Here is an 18566-nt window from a genome sequence, read left to right on the forward strand (position 1 = left end):
CCCTCCAAATCATTGGATTCAGGTGTTCCAATCACCTCAATGGCCACAGGTGTATAAAATCATCACCTAGGCATGCAGACTGCTTCTACAAACATTTGTGAAAGAATGGGTCGCTCTCAGGAGCTCAGTGACTCCAAGCGTGGTCCCGTGATAGGTTGCCACCTGTGCAATAAGTCCATCCGTGACATTTCCTGGCTACTAAATATTCCACGCTCAACTGTTAGTGGGATTATAACAAAGTGGAAGCAACTGGGAGCAACAGCAACTCAGCCACTAATTGGTAGGCCACGTAAAATGACAGAGTGGGGTCAGTGGCTGAAGCGCACAGTGAGCAGAAGTCGCCAACTGTCTGCAGAGTCAATACCTAAAGACCTCCAAACTTTGTGTGGACTTCAGATTAGCACAACAACAGTGTGTAGAGAGCTTCATGTAATGGGTTTCCATGGCCGAGCAGCTGCATCCAAGCCTTACATCACCAAGTGCAATGCAAAGCGTCAGATGCTGTGGTGTAAAGCACGGTGCCACTGAACTCTAGAGCAGTAGAGACATGTTCTCTGGAGTGACCATTCACGCTTCTCTGTCTGGCAATCCAATGGATGTGTCTGGGTTTGACAGTTGCCAGGAGAACGGTACTTGGGGATAAGGCACACTCAGGTCCATTAGGCAAAAAGCCCGATGGACCCCTCTTCTCATGATCAGCAGAGGCTGATTGATGGTGCAGCTGATATACAACATACAGGTTGCATCCTATTGCCCTGGTACTTAGCATGTTGGAAGACCAAAGTATGGAGGGTTACAGAGAACTAGGTAAACTGAACCAACATTCTGACATTGGCTCAGCCATGGTGTTTTCTTCATACCATTAGCAAATGAACAATTGCTTTTAACCTGTTTCCTGGATCTGCCATTCAAAAGACATTGGTTGCTTGCTAGACTGCTCAAACAATTGCTCTTAGTGTATGGGCACCTTACATCTTATAATGGACTACTAAAAACAATTAATTATAAGACACAAACTTGTTTTCCTGTGAAATTTATTTGGTGAAAAGTCACCACTGGAGAAAAAAAGTCCCAAATAAATTTACAATCTCATATGGCACTTCAACAAAGGATGAGATTATTTACAAGGACTTCAGAACTTCCACGTCGGAGAGGCATATTACAGACAGCTCGGGTAATGCATCTTCTGGCTCTTCTCAGAAGGGTCAGTAGGGCAGTTGGGACTGTGGGAAAATCTGAAGGAACCTATAAAACATGGAGTATATTTGATTAATTGCCTTTTCAATACAATTGTATGTGTATTTAATGCTTACTCTAACTATAAAAAGCCTTTTGGGTAGATGCTGGGAACCTGGTATACCTTAAAGATGTTTAAAGTCTGTGGTACACTGCATGGGGGCCCAATGCACCCTATAGATACTTATAACTCTATAGTACGCTGGTGGGAACCTAATGTACCCTACTAATGTTTATACCTCTGTGGTAAATTGGAGGTATTCTAATGTACCCTACTAATGTATATACCTCTATGGTAAACTGGAGGTATTCTAATGTACCCTACTAATGTTTATAACTCTATGGTAAGTTGAAGGTATTCTAATGTACCCTACTAATGTTTATAACTCTATGGTAAGTTGAAGGTATTCTAATGTACCCTACTACTCTGTAGTACACTGATGGGAACCTAATATACCCTACTAATGTTTATACCACTGTGATATACTGGTGAGAACTTAATGTACCCTATTGATGTTTATAAATCTGTGTTATCCTGGTGTGAACCTAATGTACCCTATGGATGTTAATAACTCTATAGTACACTGGTGGCAACCTAATGTACCCTACAGATGTATATAACTCTATGGTAAATTGGAGATATTCTAATGTACCCTACAGATGTTTATAACTCTATGATATACTGGTGTGAACCTAATGTGCCCTATGGATGTTTATAACTCTGTGCTATCCTGGTGAGAACCTAATGTGCCCTATGGATGTTTCAAACTCTAAAGTTGACTGTTTTTGGAATCAAATGGTAGCTATGCCACACCAAACCTCATTTTTCCCTGTACTTTCAGCTCCCATCAGGTGCATGCTCAAAAGGGCAGCCCCATTCAGCTGTGCCACTTGTTAAGTAGAAATGAACAGCTTGCACCCTGATGCCGAGGACTCATGACATACAGTCTTAACTGTCCACCTCCTTCCAAATGCGTTTCATCCCATTAAGGGCTCAATCAAGAAGACAGAACAGAACAGAAGGGGGTTCTTTCTGAAGTGGGTGGAATTCCCTTCTTAGAGAGTTGTCACAGAATAGGTGTCTCTAATGGAGGATTTTTCCTCACTTCTTGCTCAGATAAGAGCCCTAAAATTTTGTCACCAGCTCAAAGAGAGAGAGTGAATTTCTTCTGTGGGGACCAGGGGTGGACTGACACCCCTTGGGGCCCCGGACAACAGGGGATCATGAGGCCCCTGTGTCCTTGCCCACACTCAAACCACACCCAAAAAAGCCTATGAAAAGGTACCAGGGGCATCTCATGGGGCCCCCTACTGACCCTGGGCCCTCGGGCAGTGCCTGAGTTCCCAAATGATCAGTCCACCCCTGGTGGGAACACAGAAAACAACAGAAACCTGACAGAAGGTCTGACCCCTTTCCACTTTATCCAGAGCGAAAAAAAAGAAAATTAATTATATGGGTACCATAGAGGGCTTGGTTATTTTCATACAGTGTTGCTAAGGCCAGAAGGTAGGTTTTTGGAGGAAAATTCCCACTGGGCATAAAAAAGGCATTATCAGAGGTTCCAGGGGTTACAAGTGTCACACGCCCTCTGCAATGTTATTGTTAGTAGTAGGCAACCAAGTAGCGACTTTGGGAACACATACCGCATTGTCTCTTCATCCTGACATGATGTGCTTAATGAAAGCTAAGAGAAAATAAAAATGAATATGAGATGAATGTATCACTTTTTTTACACACGTATTAGTAAAATATGCTAGACTGTCTTAAAGTGAATCATCTACAACAGGGCTGCTGCCGTAATTGAATTATTAGTCTTACTTTATTAGACTGACCTGTGTTTTTATTTACTTTACTTGTGTCTGACTTTTAAGCTGTGAGTCAGGAGTGAGGAGTCATCTGATGTCTGATAGTCATTACCATATCAACTGCCCACCTCCTGCTGATAACCTCCAGCTCCTAAGCTTGCATGACAGTATCAAATAAAACTAGGTACGCACTGACATCATTTCCGGTGGCGCAGTGACGTAATTTCCGGCGTCGGCGCCATTTCTGGAGGGATTGTGGAGCAAGTGGAGCTGCATGCATTTCTTAGCATGAGAACCATGGAAACACACCCATGATATGGGAAAAAGCTGATCTTTGTCATTTTACATGTGAGTGGGCATTTTATTTATATTCATGTTATTATTAAAACTGGATTACACTATGGAGGAACTTCTTTGTTTTTAATGGTATCTTAAATGGTTTTGTGGAATCGAGTACCTAGGAGATAGGAGAAGATATTGGAGGGATCTATCCATACGTTCCATCCTTTGATGATACCTTATTGGGTGTATAAGGTCACCTACATAGCTGTTTGGCCCAGTGGGTTGCATCAAGGAGGTGAGGGGCCATCTTGGCCATCTGTGGATTGACCGCACACTGAGTGGCACTGTGATCACCTCACGGAGTTTTGCTGTGATTTTTCATCATCATTGGCATTTATGGACTGCTGCACATAGTATTCATTTTATGAGAACCTAACACTGAATATTTATTGTGCATTCTATATGTGATATTTCCATTTATCTCATTTGTATTTTAGTATAGGTTGTTAGCGCTGCAGTATTTTTTTATCAAATAAAAGAGCCCCACATTTAAAGGAGCACTGTTTATAGGACCAAAAAGCTGATGCACTTTGGTCTGGAATTTGGCTGTATCTGTAGACTTCTTGAGGCTGCTGCAGGCATGTACATCTCCAGGTGCTCACACAGTTTTCAATTGTTCTTGTTCTACAGACTTTTTTTTAAGAGGTTTTCTTTTCTAATAGAAAACTAAACAACCTTGGGACTCTGTTAATTTTTTATTTATATCTTTTATTAACTTTAATTTCAGTACAAAATAAATCACATTAACATTAACCAATTCCAATCTATTCATAATACCTCATTCCCCCCCACTCCCCATCCCTGTCCATTAAGATCTTCCTTATTTCTTCTTTCTTCTCCTAAGGCTGTCTACCTCCCTTATTCAGAGCTATACATTCCATTCCATCCCTACTACTTTCCCAACTAATCTTTTTCTTTCTCCACCTCTACTTCTGGGGCTCCCATTATCTCATAATATTTTTCTGAGGTCTTAAAAGCATCCCACTTACTCCAGCCCTTTCTAAATTTTTCCAATTTATCTTCATCTATATGGAATAACTCCTCCATCCTATATATATATTCTATCCTATTAATCCATTCTCTCATCCTTGGGGGGTCCTGTGCCTTCAGGACTTTGTTATTTAATGCTGTTACAATTTGTATTATAAGCATGATGTCAGGCAGTTGACGGAGCAGCAAGTTGACTCCTTACCATGACTCTTGGCTTAAGAGTAAGACACAAAGTAAGCATGGGTAAATAAGGTTAATTATTTTTATTCAGAAACAATAACCAACCCAAAGCAAAACAAAAACTAGGGCAGTGGCATGCCTGTATGTGGTGGTTTACCTTCATAGTTGATGCAGCCGTTGGCATCTTCTTGCCCTGCTAGGAGCTGCTCCACTTCACTCTCTTGTAGCTTCTCACCTACATGAGACAGAGATAAAGAAAACCTTGGAGGTTTCTGAAGGATACAAGCTTTAGCACAGGTTTCATCTAGTGGGGATATATTGACATGACTGATGTTGGCCGATATGAGAAGGCAAACAATAGGCAATGTGGAAAAAAGCGTCACTGGATACTACTGATGAGCTATATTCTGCTAAAGTGTTCTAAAGTCTTAGAAGTGGATAAATCTTTAGAAAGGTTGTCCTTCAAACCATGGGAATCCATGGTCCAACCAGAAAACCTTGGGTGCAACCTGGATAGGAGAAACATGGAGCATCATAGAAATGGTGGTGAGTAAAACCAGTATATGACAAAACGTTCCAAGATAAAAAGTTCTAACATGGTTTAGGGGTTTATTAGTTACAAGCAGTCTGCCACCAGATTGCTTACATCTATCATCTGCAGACTGTGCCAATAGAACACACATTACATGCAGGCAGTGACTTTTCTACAATCAGAAGTCCTTGGCCATGTTCCTCTTCATACACCCTGAAGAATTAAGTGATTTTAAACTCCTGAAATGCATTGGCACTTTGTATCAAACTAAAAACTGAGTTGTCATTTACCAGATTTGCCTTCCTCTGGATCAACTTTTTTTTTTTTTTCCTTTAATTTCCTATATATTTATATTTCTTATGCTTCCATGTCTATGCATACACACATATACCATACACTATACCAATTTTACCAGATATTATACTATATTGTAACAATACTTATTTAATTTAATTTTATTTTATTTAAACTTTGTGAACCATATTAAGAAGTTTTCTGTAACGTTTTATATCAACATTTATGTTTTGCTAGTGATTTATCTCCTTTGTTCTTGTATATAGTATCGCATATGCATATCCATCCATGGTGCACTACATTGCCACACATGCCTACGTTTCATCATATGACTATACTAGAAGGATAAGCACACACCCTGTAGGCTGCATTTCTATGAATTTATAAGTGTCTCTGCTGGGTTTCAGATCTACTCTCTATATTAAATCCATGTCCCATGGTTGTCTATGGCAAGCAGAGCACTAGGCAGCTTCGTAGCGTTGCTCATCCATCCATCCATTTATTTAAAGGTGAGCAGTGCAGTGCATCACCAGGGAAGGATTTTTATTTTATATATATGTGTAACTTTCCATTTATTTATTTTTCACTGTGCACACTTCTTATGGTTCATATGATTTTATGATTGTCACTAGTTTCAATGGTTTTATTTATACATATATATATATATATATATATTTATAGACCTTTCGTGTTTACTTACACTATGTCAATTGCCCCTGTGACTCCTCCACCTGCACAGGGGAGTGTCCAGGATGGCCCATGTGACCTTTGGTTTAACTAGTAGTGAGCATATAAAAGAGGGAGCAGACATTTGGTCAGTTGGCTCTGAGGAAGAGGCAAGTCCTCGAAACGCGTCAGCCTTTTGGATGTCTAAACTCCCTATTGCGGACTGTTACTCAGCGCGGTGTTGACCCAGCTGTTCTTTATGATGTGCCTTGACTATATTGTCGTTTGTGAGTACAACACATACTTTATTTTTTATTAAACATTTTTTATGGTAATGCACTAGGCCTGTGCGCCCTCTGTTTTGTCTTTCCTCGTATAGGATTATAACTTTTTTTTTTTAATGGTTGAACTGGATGGACTTTTGTCTTTTTTCAGCCAGACTAACTATGTAACTATGAAACACTCCAATTTCTTTGTCCTTTTATTATGAAGAGGCAAGATGCTGTGACTCACCCAAAGTGGCCAAAACGTGACGCAATTCTGCTCCCATTACAGTGCCATTGCTCTCTTTGTCAAAGACACGAAGTCCTTCCACAAAGTCCTCAAAAGATCCCTGGTCTTTACTTTTGGAGATGTGCTGGAGCATTGGAAGGAAGGTATCAAAGTCCAAGAGTTTGGTATTTAATTCTGAAATTCAGAAACAGAAGTCCAAGGTTAACTTGCTACTAATCACTAGTACCTCTTAATTATCAATAAATACATTTTCATTAATGAGATAAAAATATAGGCTTCCCAAAACAGATTTTTTTTGCTGTTGGGTGAATGCTGGTAAGTTAAATCGCCCAGTGGTTTATTTTTCTTCATTATTTTTTTGTGACCTAAAGTACAGTTCCAGCCAAAACCCTTTTTTTTATTTTGTTTGTTTGAAGCAAGAGGCTTACAGAGGAAGATGTAACCCTTTACAGACAGCAACCACCCAGGAGCTCCCAGGTCGTTCATTCTCCAACCTGCCTGCTTGAGATGCTGTGACACCATTCTATGAAGGGGGACTGCTGGGACACACAGTCAGCCCGAAGGCACCAGCTTATCGGAGACTGCCACACTATGAGCTTCCACCAGGTTATAGACTGTCACCTATGTAAGGTATGCCTGGGCAGCCACAAGTCAGAATAGTTAGTGAGCGATTCTTTTGTACTCAACTGTGTTTGAGTAAAGTTTGGTAAAAGCCTGGTCTAAATTTACTCAAAGGGGTGCATGACGGTTAATGGCAATCACAAGAACTTGGGTCAGTTAAAGCACATATGGGGTGTGAAGTGAGTCTGTTACCAGGGTCTAACTTGGCATCAAGAGTGAAGGAAGAGAGAGTAGTTGCCACTGGTAACCAAGGACCGGTGTAAAGTTTTTCAGCAGCTTGTCATTAAGCATGGTAACTGGTAAGGTGAGTTGTTCTCTGGTAGCGAGGATGTCGGTGTTCTGGCCCCCTCCCCAGGGACAGTTTCCCATAGCAACCGGGACCGAACACACATTACAGAGACACACAGCCTAGCCACATGGTACAGGAGAGAGGTAAGCACCTCTGGTGGGTTTCTATTGCTTTTCGTGTTCCCAATAGGCAGATCTTCCTATTTATTCTTTGATCACCCGGACAGAAAGTGAGGGAGATCTTCCTAAAGGGAAGACAGACGGCAATGGAAACTTTTCCCATATTAAAAAATAATAATAATTAATATATATATATATGTGTGTATATATATATATGTATACAGTATACCATATGTTTTGTCTGAAATTGTTGCAGTGTATTTTGTATATTTGTAAATTTTCTTCCCCCTACTGCATTGGGAGGAGTCTCCATCCCCTTGCTGCACTTTCTGTAAATGAAATTAAAACTTAAACATTCAGGAAGAATAGTGAGATCTTCTTTTAATGGTTGTAGCAGGTGAGAGGAGCAGAAAACCCATGTTGAGGGATTCCACAAAAGAATTAAAAAGCCAGTGAAAGATTCTGAAAATTAGCATCAGCTGTAGATGTAATATTTTCTGAACCACTGATCTTGAACAAGTATAAAGATGTAATTTTGGGTCAGTGACAGTCATTGGTGTGACAGCCAGGCAATTAGCATTTCCAAAAGGAGACTTTGCCAATGGCTGCCAGTGTTTCTCTCATTACGGGTTTGCCTTAAGGCAGTTGTCTTGGCCTTGATCCACTTCTTCTATAGTCCTTGCTATGAGAGATTGATGCAGTCCTTTATTGTGCTATGATTTAAGCAGTATTGTATTCTGAATATGCTTTAGAGTATTGTATATCCGACCGGGATCTAGAGCCAGACAACTGGCAGACTTTGTGTATTAAGTCACTAAATCTAAAGTCTTAGAAGTGACCATTTGCGGCCTCGGCTCTTAAGATTTTCTGTGACCCGGCATTGACTGCATTCACAGATAATAGCACACATACCATAGCTTACTGAAATGTCACTTGCCCTCCCCTGGGTCCCCATTGGGAATGTAATGCCGTTCATGGTATGGGCCTGGTCTGTACTGTTAATACTGGGAATTTAATTCCTCTGAGTATAGCGGTGATCAGACCCCCACAAATAGGCTGGGTGAATTACCCACAATTCTTTGAGTCCTCTCGGCGTCATGCCCACCCCTACCCTGTGCTTGGGCCTCAAGGGACCTTAATCCCTGTCGCTGAAATAGAAAGAGCCCTAATGCCAGGTGGGCCAGGCTGAGTGTTTGTTCAACATAGAAGGTATGTCACATTGAGCCAGAAACCCTTGGGACCTGCATATCATTTTACATAAGCAATACTATTTATATGGTAGATTGTCTTGTGCCGTTCCTTGTTGGCCATTCTATGGCTGTGATATATAAAGCTCCATTCAAACACATGGCTTTCTGTTTGCTTAGACCTGAACTCCAGGAATTATCTTTTTTTTTTAATTTACATTGTTCCAACTTGGTTACATCTAATTCTTCATATCTCACAGGCAGGGGCCCGGGGTTAGTAGGGGGCCCCATGAGATGCCCCTGGTACCTTTCTCATAGGCTTTTTTGAGTTTGGGCAAGGACACAGGGGCCCCATCATCCCCTATTGCCCGGGGGCCCCATGAGTTCTCAGTCCACCCCTGCTCACAGGTTTGCTGGGGATGTAGCCTGTACTACATACAGTCAGGTTTGCTCTCTTCCAGGTCCTGAGTGAGTTTCCATCTGTATTCTGAACATGGTTGCTTACTCTGCAAAGAATGTCCTGTATTTTTTCAATGAATAGAAGGCACTCTTTGATTGGACAAGGTGGAGACATTGTCCGTCCTTCCTCTCCACCCTGTCCAATCAGAGAGCGCCTTGTATTCATTGAAAAAATACAAGACGCTCTCTGAATGGTGGGGTTGTCAAGTGAGTGACCCCCTGTGTTCAGAAGGGCAGGTCGCTCAAAGAAAGCTAAAAAGACCAGCACTAATTGTATGTAGCACAAACTACTACTACTTCTGCATCCCCAGCTGCCCTCCGGTTGTGAGAGATGAAGAATTAAATGTAACCAAACTAGATCAATCGTAAAAAAAAAAATCCTGGAGTGCTGATTAGTACAGGGTTTTGGAATGGGGTTTATGGAAAGCATAGTGTGCTTCACTTGTCATTTCAGTCACATATTTGAAAAATTAACAGTTCTGTTTTTTTGTACAATGGTTCTAGCTGGACAAAAATATAAAACAAGAAAAATTACCTGCAAACATTTCATGAGATAAATTAGCTAGAAGCAAAATAAATTTGTAGTTAAAACTGTTATTTCACCTTTAAAAAAAAACGGTGAAATAACCCTTTTAACTACAACTTTATTTTGCTTCTGGCTAATTTATCTCATGAAATGTTTCCAGATAATTTTTCTTGTTTTATATTTTTGTCCAGCTAGATCTATTGTACAAAGAAAAAAAACAAAACTCCTGTTCATTTTTCAAATATGTACTGAAATGACAACTGAATCACACTTTTCCAGTCAATGGATGTCTCAGCATCATCACAGTATCATTCACAAAGAGCTACAACCATTTTCAAGAGACAACTCAGCTAAATAGTCAGGTGATCATGGAAATTCTTAAAGATCCCTCAGATGACAATACTTCTGTCTCAGCTCTTTAGTTATTTTGTTGGTTTAATTATTTTTGCTTGATTGCTATACAAAACTGACACCAAGAATTAAGTGCAATAGATCAATAATAGTGTGAATGTCTATGCATTGACCCAAAAATTGTGCCACAGGGGGATTATGGAAGGTTTGTTCTGACAGTCACTTGCCATCGATAGAAAACAACTCACCCTCTGTTTTGGGTCTTCCCAAGACCTTCATCACCTCTGCATTGGTGGGATTCTGTCCCAGAGCCCTTAGTACATCTCCGCATTGTCCATAGGTGATCTTCATCTCTCCTGTGGGGGTACGATCAAACAGCTGGAAGGCCTCTTTGAATTCTGGCAATAAGGAAAGTGAAAAATATAACAACTCATGATAATATCTCAAATACAGTTTCTATATTGAATAGTGGCTGTAGGTGGTTACCGTTTCCATGCTCCTGCATCAGAGCCCCCAAAATAATTCCTGTCCAAGGTTTGACTTTCTAATAGTAGACCTTCCCCAAGCCTAAGTAAGCTTCTTCCTTCCATGTTTAATAAAACGTGGTCCTGGGAATGGCTGCTAAGCTGCAAGAGGCAGCTGGAGAAGAGGTGTATTGTGCTCCTCATACCTAGAAATGTCTGGTTTTCAGAGGTATAAAGCAGTGGATTGGACAGTGGGAAAATTTGGACCTAGTAGGACAAGGCTCCATCATGGGTTCTACTTTCAAAATGTTGGCATGCTTTTTGGAAGATAATCTCTAATGTTGCCTTTTCATGCTAACGGGACATGTTCTTTTGAAAGCTCAACTTCAAAACCCTACCCTCCCCCCATTACTCAACATCATTACTCTCCTCCGCTGTTTCATTCATCTGTTAGAGCCATCTAAAATAGCCAACGCTTCTGAGTATCCTTTCATTCTTTCCAGGATGTAATGCTTAAGCTAGGGCAACCAATCACCAGGTCTAAACAATTTGTGTGAGGGAGGGGAGAACATCATTAACCCTGTGTAAGCTCTGACACTGTCTGACATGGAGATTTCACATTATTTCTACCCACACCATCTCCAGCAGATGAATGGTCCATTCATTTTGGTAGTAAGTGGGTTTTCAAGGAGACCTGGCCTCTCTCTTTTAAGTATATATAAACTTTAATACCTATTTTCAGTTCTTTTAAGGACTGTACTCTAGGAAAACAAGTGGCATTATATCAACATTATGACCTCAATGGAATATCCTAGACAGCTGGAAGGTATCACTCTCTACGCAGTTAGACACTATGGTATCATGTTACTGTAATACACATTATACATGAGTTAGAATTATTCCATGGGGCATTCTATTCATTCCAGGCTCTTCATTAGCCCTATAATCCCCAGACAATGCTGGAGATTTGTCTGTCACGGCTGTTTCATTATTTTTGCTATGCTCCAGTATCCATAATTAACACAGATCTATAGTTTAACTGGGTGAAATCAGTTAGCTTGAGCACCATGTAATATGAACACTTAAATTACACAAATTAAATTACATTTTATCAGCCTTTTTTACAGATTTTTGGAATCTCAGTGCTGCTGATCTCCTCCACCTATGTCAATGCAATCTCTCACAGCTTGCAATCTCTCACACAAAAAGAACAAAGATGAATAATCTCCTGCGCTCAACAGCAGTACACCGGTACATGGTGGATCTCAGGTTCTTGGCTGTTTTGAGGCTGGCACAGGCCTTGCTGCCCTCTAAGGGCTGAGGAACCCAGGACAAGTACTAGAAAACAAGGAGCAGAGGGTGCACCAGCCTTGCGCATTACCTTTGTACCATTGGCTGTGAGGAAGAGGGGACCCCCTCTCGAAACGCAACAGTTTTGGATGGCCCTCCTGTGGTTGTGACTTGCTTAGGAGACTAGGTCATCTTGAGTGAATTGGGAACATTGATGTGCCTTTATTCTTGAGTTATTTGTGAGTAGAATTTATTTTGTTCATACAGTAAATCTATCACAAATGTAATGTGCAAGGCCAGTGTGCCCTCTGTTCCTTGTTGACAGGGTGACAATGAAGCAAATCAAGCAGGCCAACTGGAATGCAGTTGTCACCCTATACCAGGAATTGCCTGAACAAGGACCTTCTAGGCAGAATCACCATGAAAAGTTGAATACTTTAAAAGGTTGAAAAAAACTTTTGGAATTTTAAAGTAAGTCAACACACAAAGGAAGCAGACATTGATACATTAGAACATACCTGCCTAATGCTAAAATAGCGAACCTCTTTGCAGACACTGAGATTCAAATTGGCCCTGAGACTTTTTTTTCTCAAAGGAATATTAATAAGAGACATTTTGGAGGTTACTCCGGAAGTTGCTTTTCTCATGAAGCCCGCCACTTGCTGGTGACTGAAATATTACTGTACCTTAATATTAACACACTGCTGCAGTACTGCTGTTATGAAGGGGCCCTATTCTCCCTTTGGCCTTTATATCTAATTTTATATAACGGAGAACCTTCTAAAGAGTTATAGAACGGATAATTAATTTTTATAATATAGATGAACCCAAAGCTGGAGGATGCCAAAGGGTGCAGTTGCAAATACTTATTCAAATGTAAAAAGGACTTGCCTTCAATCTGGTCAGAGGAGTACTCGATCTGCAGATAAAAGAAAGTATTGACTGTTAGTTGATTGTATTAGGGTCAGGGGTGTCAAACTGGCGGTGAAAGTCCCATCATGCCTCTACCTTTGGGAGTCAGGCTTGTAACTGTCAATCTTGCAATGCCTCTTGGGACTTGTAGTTTGTAAACAGCTGAATGGCCGCCAGTTGGACACCCGTGTATGAGATGATGAGAAAACGCTATCTCAGATCAATATGGTTTTCTTGTCCAATATCTTTATCATAAATCAGAGTACATAGGCAATTGGATACACACTGATATCACATTAAACAGGAATACAGCATAGCAGTCCGTTACATTGGGGTGACATCAGTGAAGAGCAATAGACAAAATACCTGTAAGACCTTAAACAATAACTGAATCAGAAATGTATAAATATTAGAAACCCTAACAGCTATAAATTATAAGTGTTAACGTAAAAGGAATAGGAAATGGAGTAGGGAAGGGGGAGTGAGTTCTTCGGCGTCAAGGTAGGTTATATCAGACCCTCAGTGGAAACAGTAGGTCAACATCATAGGTCCATCAGTTGACTGTCATCAACATATTTTAACATTGCTCCCTGTTATCTACCCCAGCTTGCCTGTGCCCATTATAAAAAACACCCCTCTTCCTACTGGATGTTTAGTTTATACTATGGAGAATGTACTAAAAGGAGCTGAAACACACAAAGTTGGGTGGGGACACCCTAAAATCCTAGGTGGATAGGAGCAGAGTCCGGAGTTATGATAGGGAGATCTCACTGTTGAAGAATTTAATACAGCGGTGTCAAACTGGTGGCCCTCCAGCTGTTGCAAAACTACAAGTCCCATCATGCCTCTGCCTTTGGGAGTCATGCTTGTAACTGTCAATCTTGCAATGCCTCATGGGACTTGTAGTTTGGCAACAGCTGGAGGGCCGCCAGTTGGATACCCGTGATTTAAGATACAAAAAAGAAGCTAGGGGCTAACTCAGGCAACCAGGCTTGACAAAGAGCTAAAATATCAGTTTCTTGAGTTGTACAAGGGAGGCTTTGGATACAAGCATTGTGTTGGCTGACACTTTTGTACAGACAGTTTAGAGGGAATATTTTTGTTCTCTGTGCCCCTTTGGGGGAGACTTCCCAGGGACACAACGGGAAATAAGAGGAGATCCTACTCTCTTCAAGGACAGTTGTCGCCAGAACAGTTTCCCCAACTGGAAGATTTCCTTCCACCTCCTTTACCTGTGACATCTCCACATTTTTGGATTTCCATTACTTTCTATATTGAAAACACTGGTCACCTGGACAAAGAGTGTTAATCTTCTCATCAAAAACCTGACATGGGTTCTAACACTTCCACATTATATCCAAAACCAAAAAAAAGCAATATCTTGACTTTACAAACCCTTTCATTAGGTTCCTTTGCTGGCAGGGGACATGGATTGCTTAAGCACTTCAGTCAATTGCCCCTCCTAAGTGCACCTCCTTTGCTAAGTCTAAAGTGATAGGTTACATGGAATTTCTCTCTTGGTGCAGCGGTAATAGTTTCTCTGTTTCTGGAAGTGTAATTGGCATCAATCAGCAGCAGGATTAGTGCACGCTGACTATTTGATTCGTTATGTGATGATGTGCTAGCTAGTAAGCACTTTCTGTGTCAATGGTCTTTCCTCTTCATGACATCTTTCTTGACTATAGTCTAAGTAAAATTAGGCTGAGCATTGCAAGCAATTCCAGCCTCTAGATATACATGATAAGATTTCTCTGGTTCAGTCCTGTTGGAGGAACTGGCTTTGAGATAAAGATTGGAGAGATAGGGGGCCCCTATTGGTTTTGTTACAGGGACCCAACATACGTAGCTACAGCTGACCCTTGTTTAAAGCTCAATTCAGTCCTTCTCCAGTTCCCATGTATGTTGTATGTCTTGTTGTTTTTGTATATATGTATTTTTTCCAAATTCATGAAGATGGGGATGTGCTGCACTGGGTCCTCCTTCAGGTTTCTCTTCCCTCATGGAAGAAAAATATATTTGAAATATATTTTTTAAATATTCTTCCAAAATATATTTGAAATACTACAATTTTGGCCATATTCAATATATTTCAAAATATATTTCAATATTGAAATACGTTTTATATATATATATATATATTACAAAATATTTCAAAACTATTTTGAAAAATATATATTTTTTAAATATATTCTTCAGATTTTTTTTTACATATAAAAAAGTAATTTTAACATATATTTTTACATATATTTGTAAATGCATTCCAAAAATGTAGATTTAATATACTTTTAAAGACATACAGTATATTTGAAAATTAAACAAAAATATATATTTTTCATATATTTTGTAATAAAAACATACTATATATATATATATATATATATATATATATATATATATATATATATATATATATATATATATATAAAAATGTATTTTGAAATTTATTGAATACGGTCAAAATTGTAGTAATTCAAATATATATCAAATATATATCATTATATTTGAGAAGAATATTTTTTAAATATATTTTTCTTCCATGTGGGTTGGGAAAAGGAAAAGAAAAAGCCTCCAGAGAGGAGATGAGTACAGTCTGCTTTTTTTTTTTAACACAACCTGGGTGACCATATGATGAAAAAAAAATAGCACAGTTGGGTTTTAGCCACTTTGAGTCATAATAATAATAATAGTAATAAGTGTATATATATATGTAGAAGCCTATCCCGCCCTCTGCTAATTCTGGAATCCTCCAATTTCCAACCACTCCATCCCCCACAGTGACTACCTACTGTACCAGTCACCCCTCCCTCCTAGATTGTAAGCTCCAAGGAGCAGGGCCCTCAAATCCCTCTTGTATTGAACTGTATTGTTACTGTATTGTCTCCCACTATAATGTAAAGCGCTGAGCAAACTGTTGGCGCTATATAAATCCTGTATAATAATAATAATTATATATATATATATATATATATATATATATATATATAATTATTATTATTATTATTATTATTATTATTATTATTAATAATAATAATAATAATAAACATATTAATAGTAACACTGTTTGGGCTGTAAATACCCTGTACAAAACCCTGTACAGGTTACAAAAACATTTTTTTTCTAGTTATAGGCTACGCTTCAGTCATTGATTTATTGTTTATTATTATTTATTGTTATTATTATGTTAAAATAATAATGAAACTAGGGCTATCCTCTGAATATCTCTATTTATTGTATTTCTCCATTTTTTCCTATATTTTTCTCCATTCTTTTACCTATATTTTTTTCCCATTTTTTCCTACTGATAGTTATAGTATCAATGCTCACTACCATGCAGACATATCCATATGTACAGCTGTCATGTCAGCATCAAAGTGACAAAGTAAGACCCAACAAATGTTATATATAGTAAAGCAAGTTGTTTCTTGATAAGCCTGGAATTTCCTCCCACCAGTGCCACATTCCTGTATGTCTGTATATGCTCTGGTTCTAGCCTCTCATGTATAGGTTCATACTTCTCTAATCTTCATTCGGGACCTTCTGATCCCATCATTCGGGACACTAATTCTGTGCATGTTGTCACCAGCCCCCAACATGCAGAACAGATTGTGAGATCAGTGTGAAAGAATGCATGATGGAAAGACAGAGAGGTCATGTTTAATTCTTCTTTTTGTTTTGACCACCTATACACCTAAATGTAAAAATCACACTTCCATGTTGTGTTAACACCATCATTTTGAAGGGCACCCAATACAGTAAGGCGATGTGGGATGTAGTCAATTTTTTTATTTCTGTGTTTGTGCAACCAGCCTTATATTACAAATGATGTAATGGGAACCTGTAGGAACTTCATTTCCTTGGTCCCTTTACAGACTTGTGTGTCCCAAACAGCAAACAGTCTCCAAGAAAAATTTAAATATCGGTAACTATCAGCCCTCAGCACCTTAACGGATGGTGAGGATGGAATCTAACATATATATATATATAAAAAAAATAGAAATAAATATATATATATATATATATATATATATATATATATATATATATAAATAAATAATATAATAATATAAAATAATAATAATAATATATTAAAATATTAATGGTAAAACCAGAGACAGATCTCAAATAGCAATGAGAGATATTGAGAGTTGTCGTTTCTCCAAAATATCATTGGTATAATTGGAAACTTGGTGATTGTAGCAAAGGTTTTTAGTAAGATGCATTGGAGTCAACAGAGAAGGCAAAGTGAAGGTGGCTTTTGGTGTTTTTTTTTTTTATTTTTTAGTATTCAGTGAACTTTAACGCCTGTGGGTTACAGAAGTTCCATCAAGCTATCCTGCACTTGCACTTGTGTAAAAAAGATTGTAAGCTCCAAGAAGCAGGACGTTGCTGTATTGTCTCCAGGGGCGGACTGACAACTCATGGGGCCCTTGGGAAATAGGGGATCATGGGGCCCCTGTGTTCTTTCCCAAACTCAAAAAGGCCTATGAAAAAGGTACCAGGGGCCTCTCATGGGGCTACCTACTGACCCCGGGCCCTCGGGCAGTGCCCGAGTTTCCAAATGGTCAGTCCGCCCTTGATTGTCTCCCATTATATTGTAAAGTGCTGAGCAAACTGTTGGCGCTATATAAATCCTGTATAATAATAATAATAATAAAAGAAAAAAAATTAACAGAAAGAAAACAGTGATAAAAAACTAAAATGATAGTGCACAAATAATGATCACATGCACATAAAAAAGGAAAACACAAACACAATGAATAATAATAATAATAATAATAGTAATAAAAATGTAAAATAATAAAAAAAAAAATTAATTAAATAAGCCCCCCTCCAAAAAAAAACCCCACACCTTTTAATTTGAAAAAGTCAATTTTCTTTTTTTGCTTTTCAAGCAAAAGCATGAGCGAAATTGAGATTTTTGGAAAACGTGCCACAGGGAAACTGGAAATTTTGTTGGGAAATCAATTGATCTGAAATGGCTTTGCTCATTCTAATCTTAAAGCCCTAAAAATCAGACAGCGATGGTAACTCCAGAATTGCCCGAGTATCCTCATCACCCTTCGTTCATCAGTACTCACCGTGATACTCTTGGGGTCAAAGAGAATCTCCTTTGGGGGCTCTGGGGCAGGGGGTTCAGGTGCAGCTGCCGGCTTAGGGGCATCCTTTTTTGGTTCAGGCTTCTTGGGGGCCATGATGGTGCGAGTGAGGACGGCTTGGGGGTGAGAAGGAGAAGAGGACTGGAATGACAGAGCCAGGGGTGGTCACTCTGGTCCCTCTTATATGTAAGGAGTGGAAGCTGTGTTACTATAAAAGGAAGCCTGACAGAGAGATTCCCCCCATGGGACAGAAGAATTCATTGTTATCAGCCCCTGGCTCTGCTCACGTATTAACACCAGCCCTGCCACACACGCTCAGCATTGCTGGCAGGCTGTCACTCATTCTCCATGCAGTCACAGCTGTGCTTGTTCAGAGGGCGAAGTGTACCGTGCTGAAAGTGAGAGCCTCAGGCTCCGTTCACACCAATGCTTTTTTTAGTGCTTTGTGCAGAAACGCACTACAGTCCATTTAACCTGGCTTCCTATGGAACATGTTCACATCGATGCTTTGTTGAGCTGCTGCATTTTTTGGAAAGGGTCAGGGACTTTTTTAAAAACAAAAAAGCAACATTTTTGCTACGATAGAGTTCAATTGAGAAGCTGCTGAAATGCATGGTAGTGCATTTTTGCCGCATTTTGCATTTTTATTCTACCCAGCAAAAAAAAACAAATTTTTATTCTACCCAGCAAAAA

The 18566-nt window shown here is 39.4% G+C and overlaps 1 protein-coding gene across 1 annotated transcript; it reads right to left on the reverse strand.

Moving 5' to 3' along the window:
- Positions 1 to 1017: 1017 nt before the first annotated feature.
- MYL4 (myosin light chain 4) lies at positions 1018 to 18038 on the reverse strand. Its single transcript, XM_089674663.1, has 7 exons — positions 17856 to 18038; positions 12757 to 12784; positions 10360 to 10509; positions 6560 to 6733; positions 4712 to 4789; positions 2881 to 2921; positions 1018 to 1245 (listed from the first exon to the last, which is right to left on the reverse strand). Exons 1-6 carry the CDS (start codon positions 17967 to 17969, stop codon positions 2893 to 2895), a joined length of 573 nt encoding a protein of 190 aa, XP_089530789.1. The 5' UTR covers positions 17970 to 18038; the 3' UTR covers positions 1018 to 1245; positions 2881 to 2892.
- Positions 18039 to 18566: the final 528 nt, after the last annotated feature.

Source organism: Staurois parvus, unplaced genomic scaffold, assembly GCF_062004578.1.
Source record: "Staurois parvus isolate SC_StPar_1 unplaced genomic scaffold, SC_StPar_1.0 ptg000151l, whole genome shotgun sequence".
In the NCBI taxonomy this organism is placed as follows: Eukaryota; Metazoa; Chordata; class Amphibia; order Anura; family Ranidae; genus Staurois; species Staurois parvus.

Bases quoted from the DNA above. Each gene is read 5' to 3' on its own strand.
- MYL4 (XM_089674663.1), bottom strand. From the start codon at position 17,969: ATGGCCCCCAAGAAGCCTGAACCAAAAAAGGATGCCCCTAAGCCGGCA. The intron at 6,734-10,359 runs GTGAGTTGTTTT...TCTGAATTTCAG, and splicing joins GGGAAGACCCAAAACAGAGG to AATTAAATACCAAACTCTTG. The intron at 4,790-6,559 runs GTGAGTCACAGC...TGTCTCATGTAG, and splicing joins TCACGTTTTGGCCACTTTGG to GTGAGAAGCTACAAGAGAGT.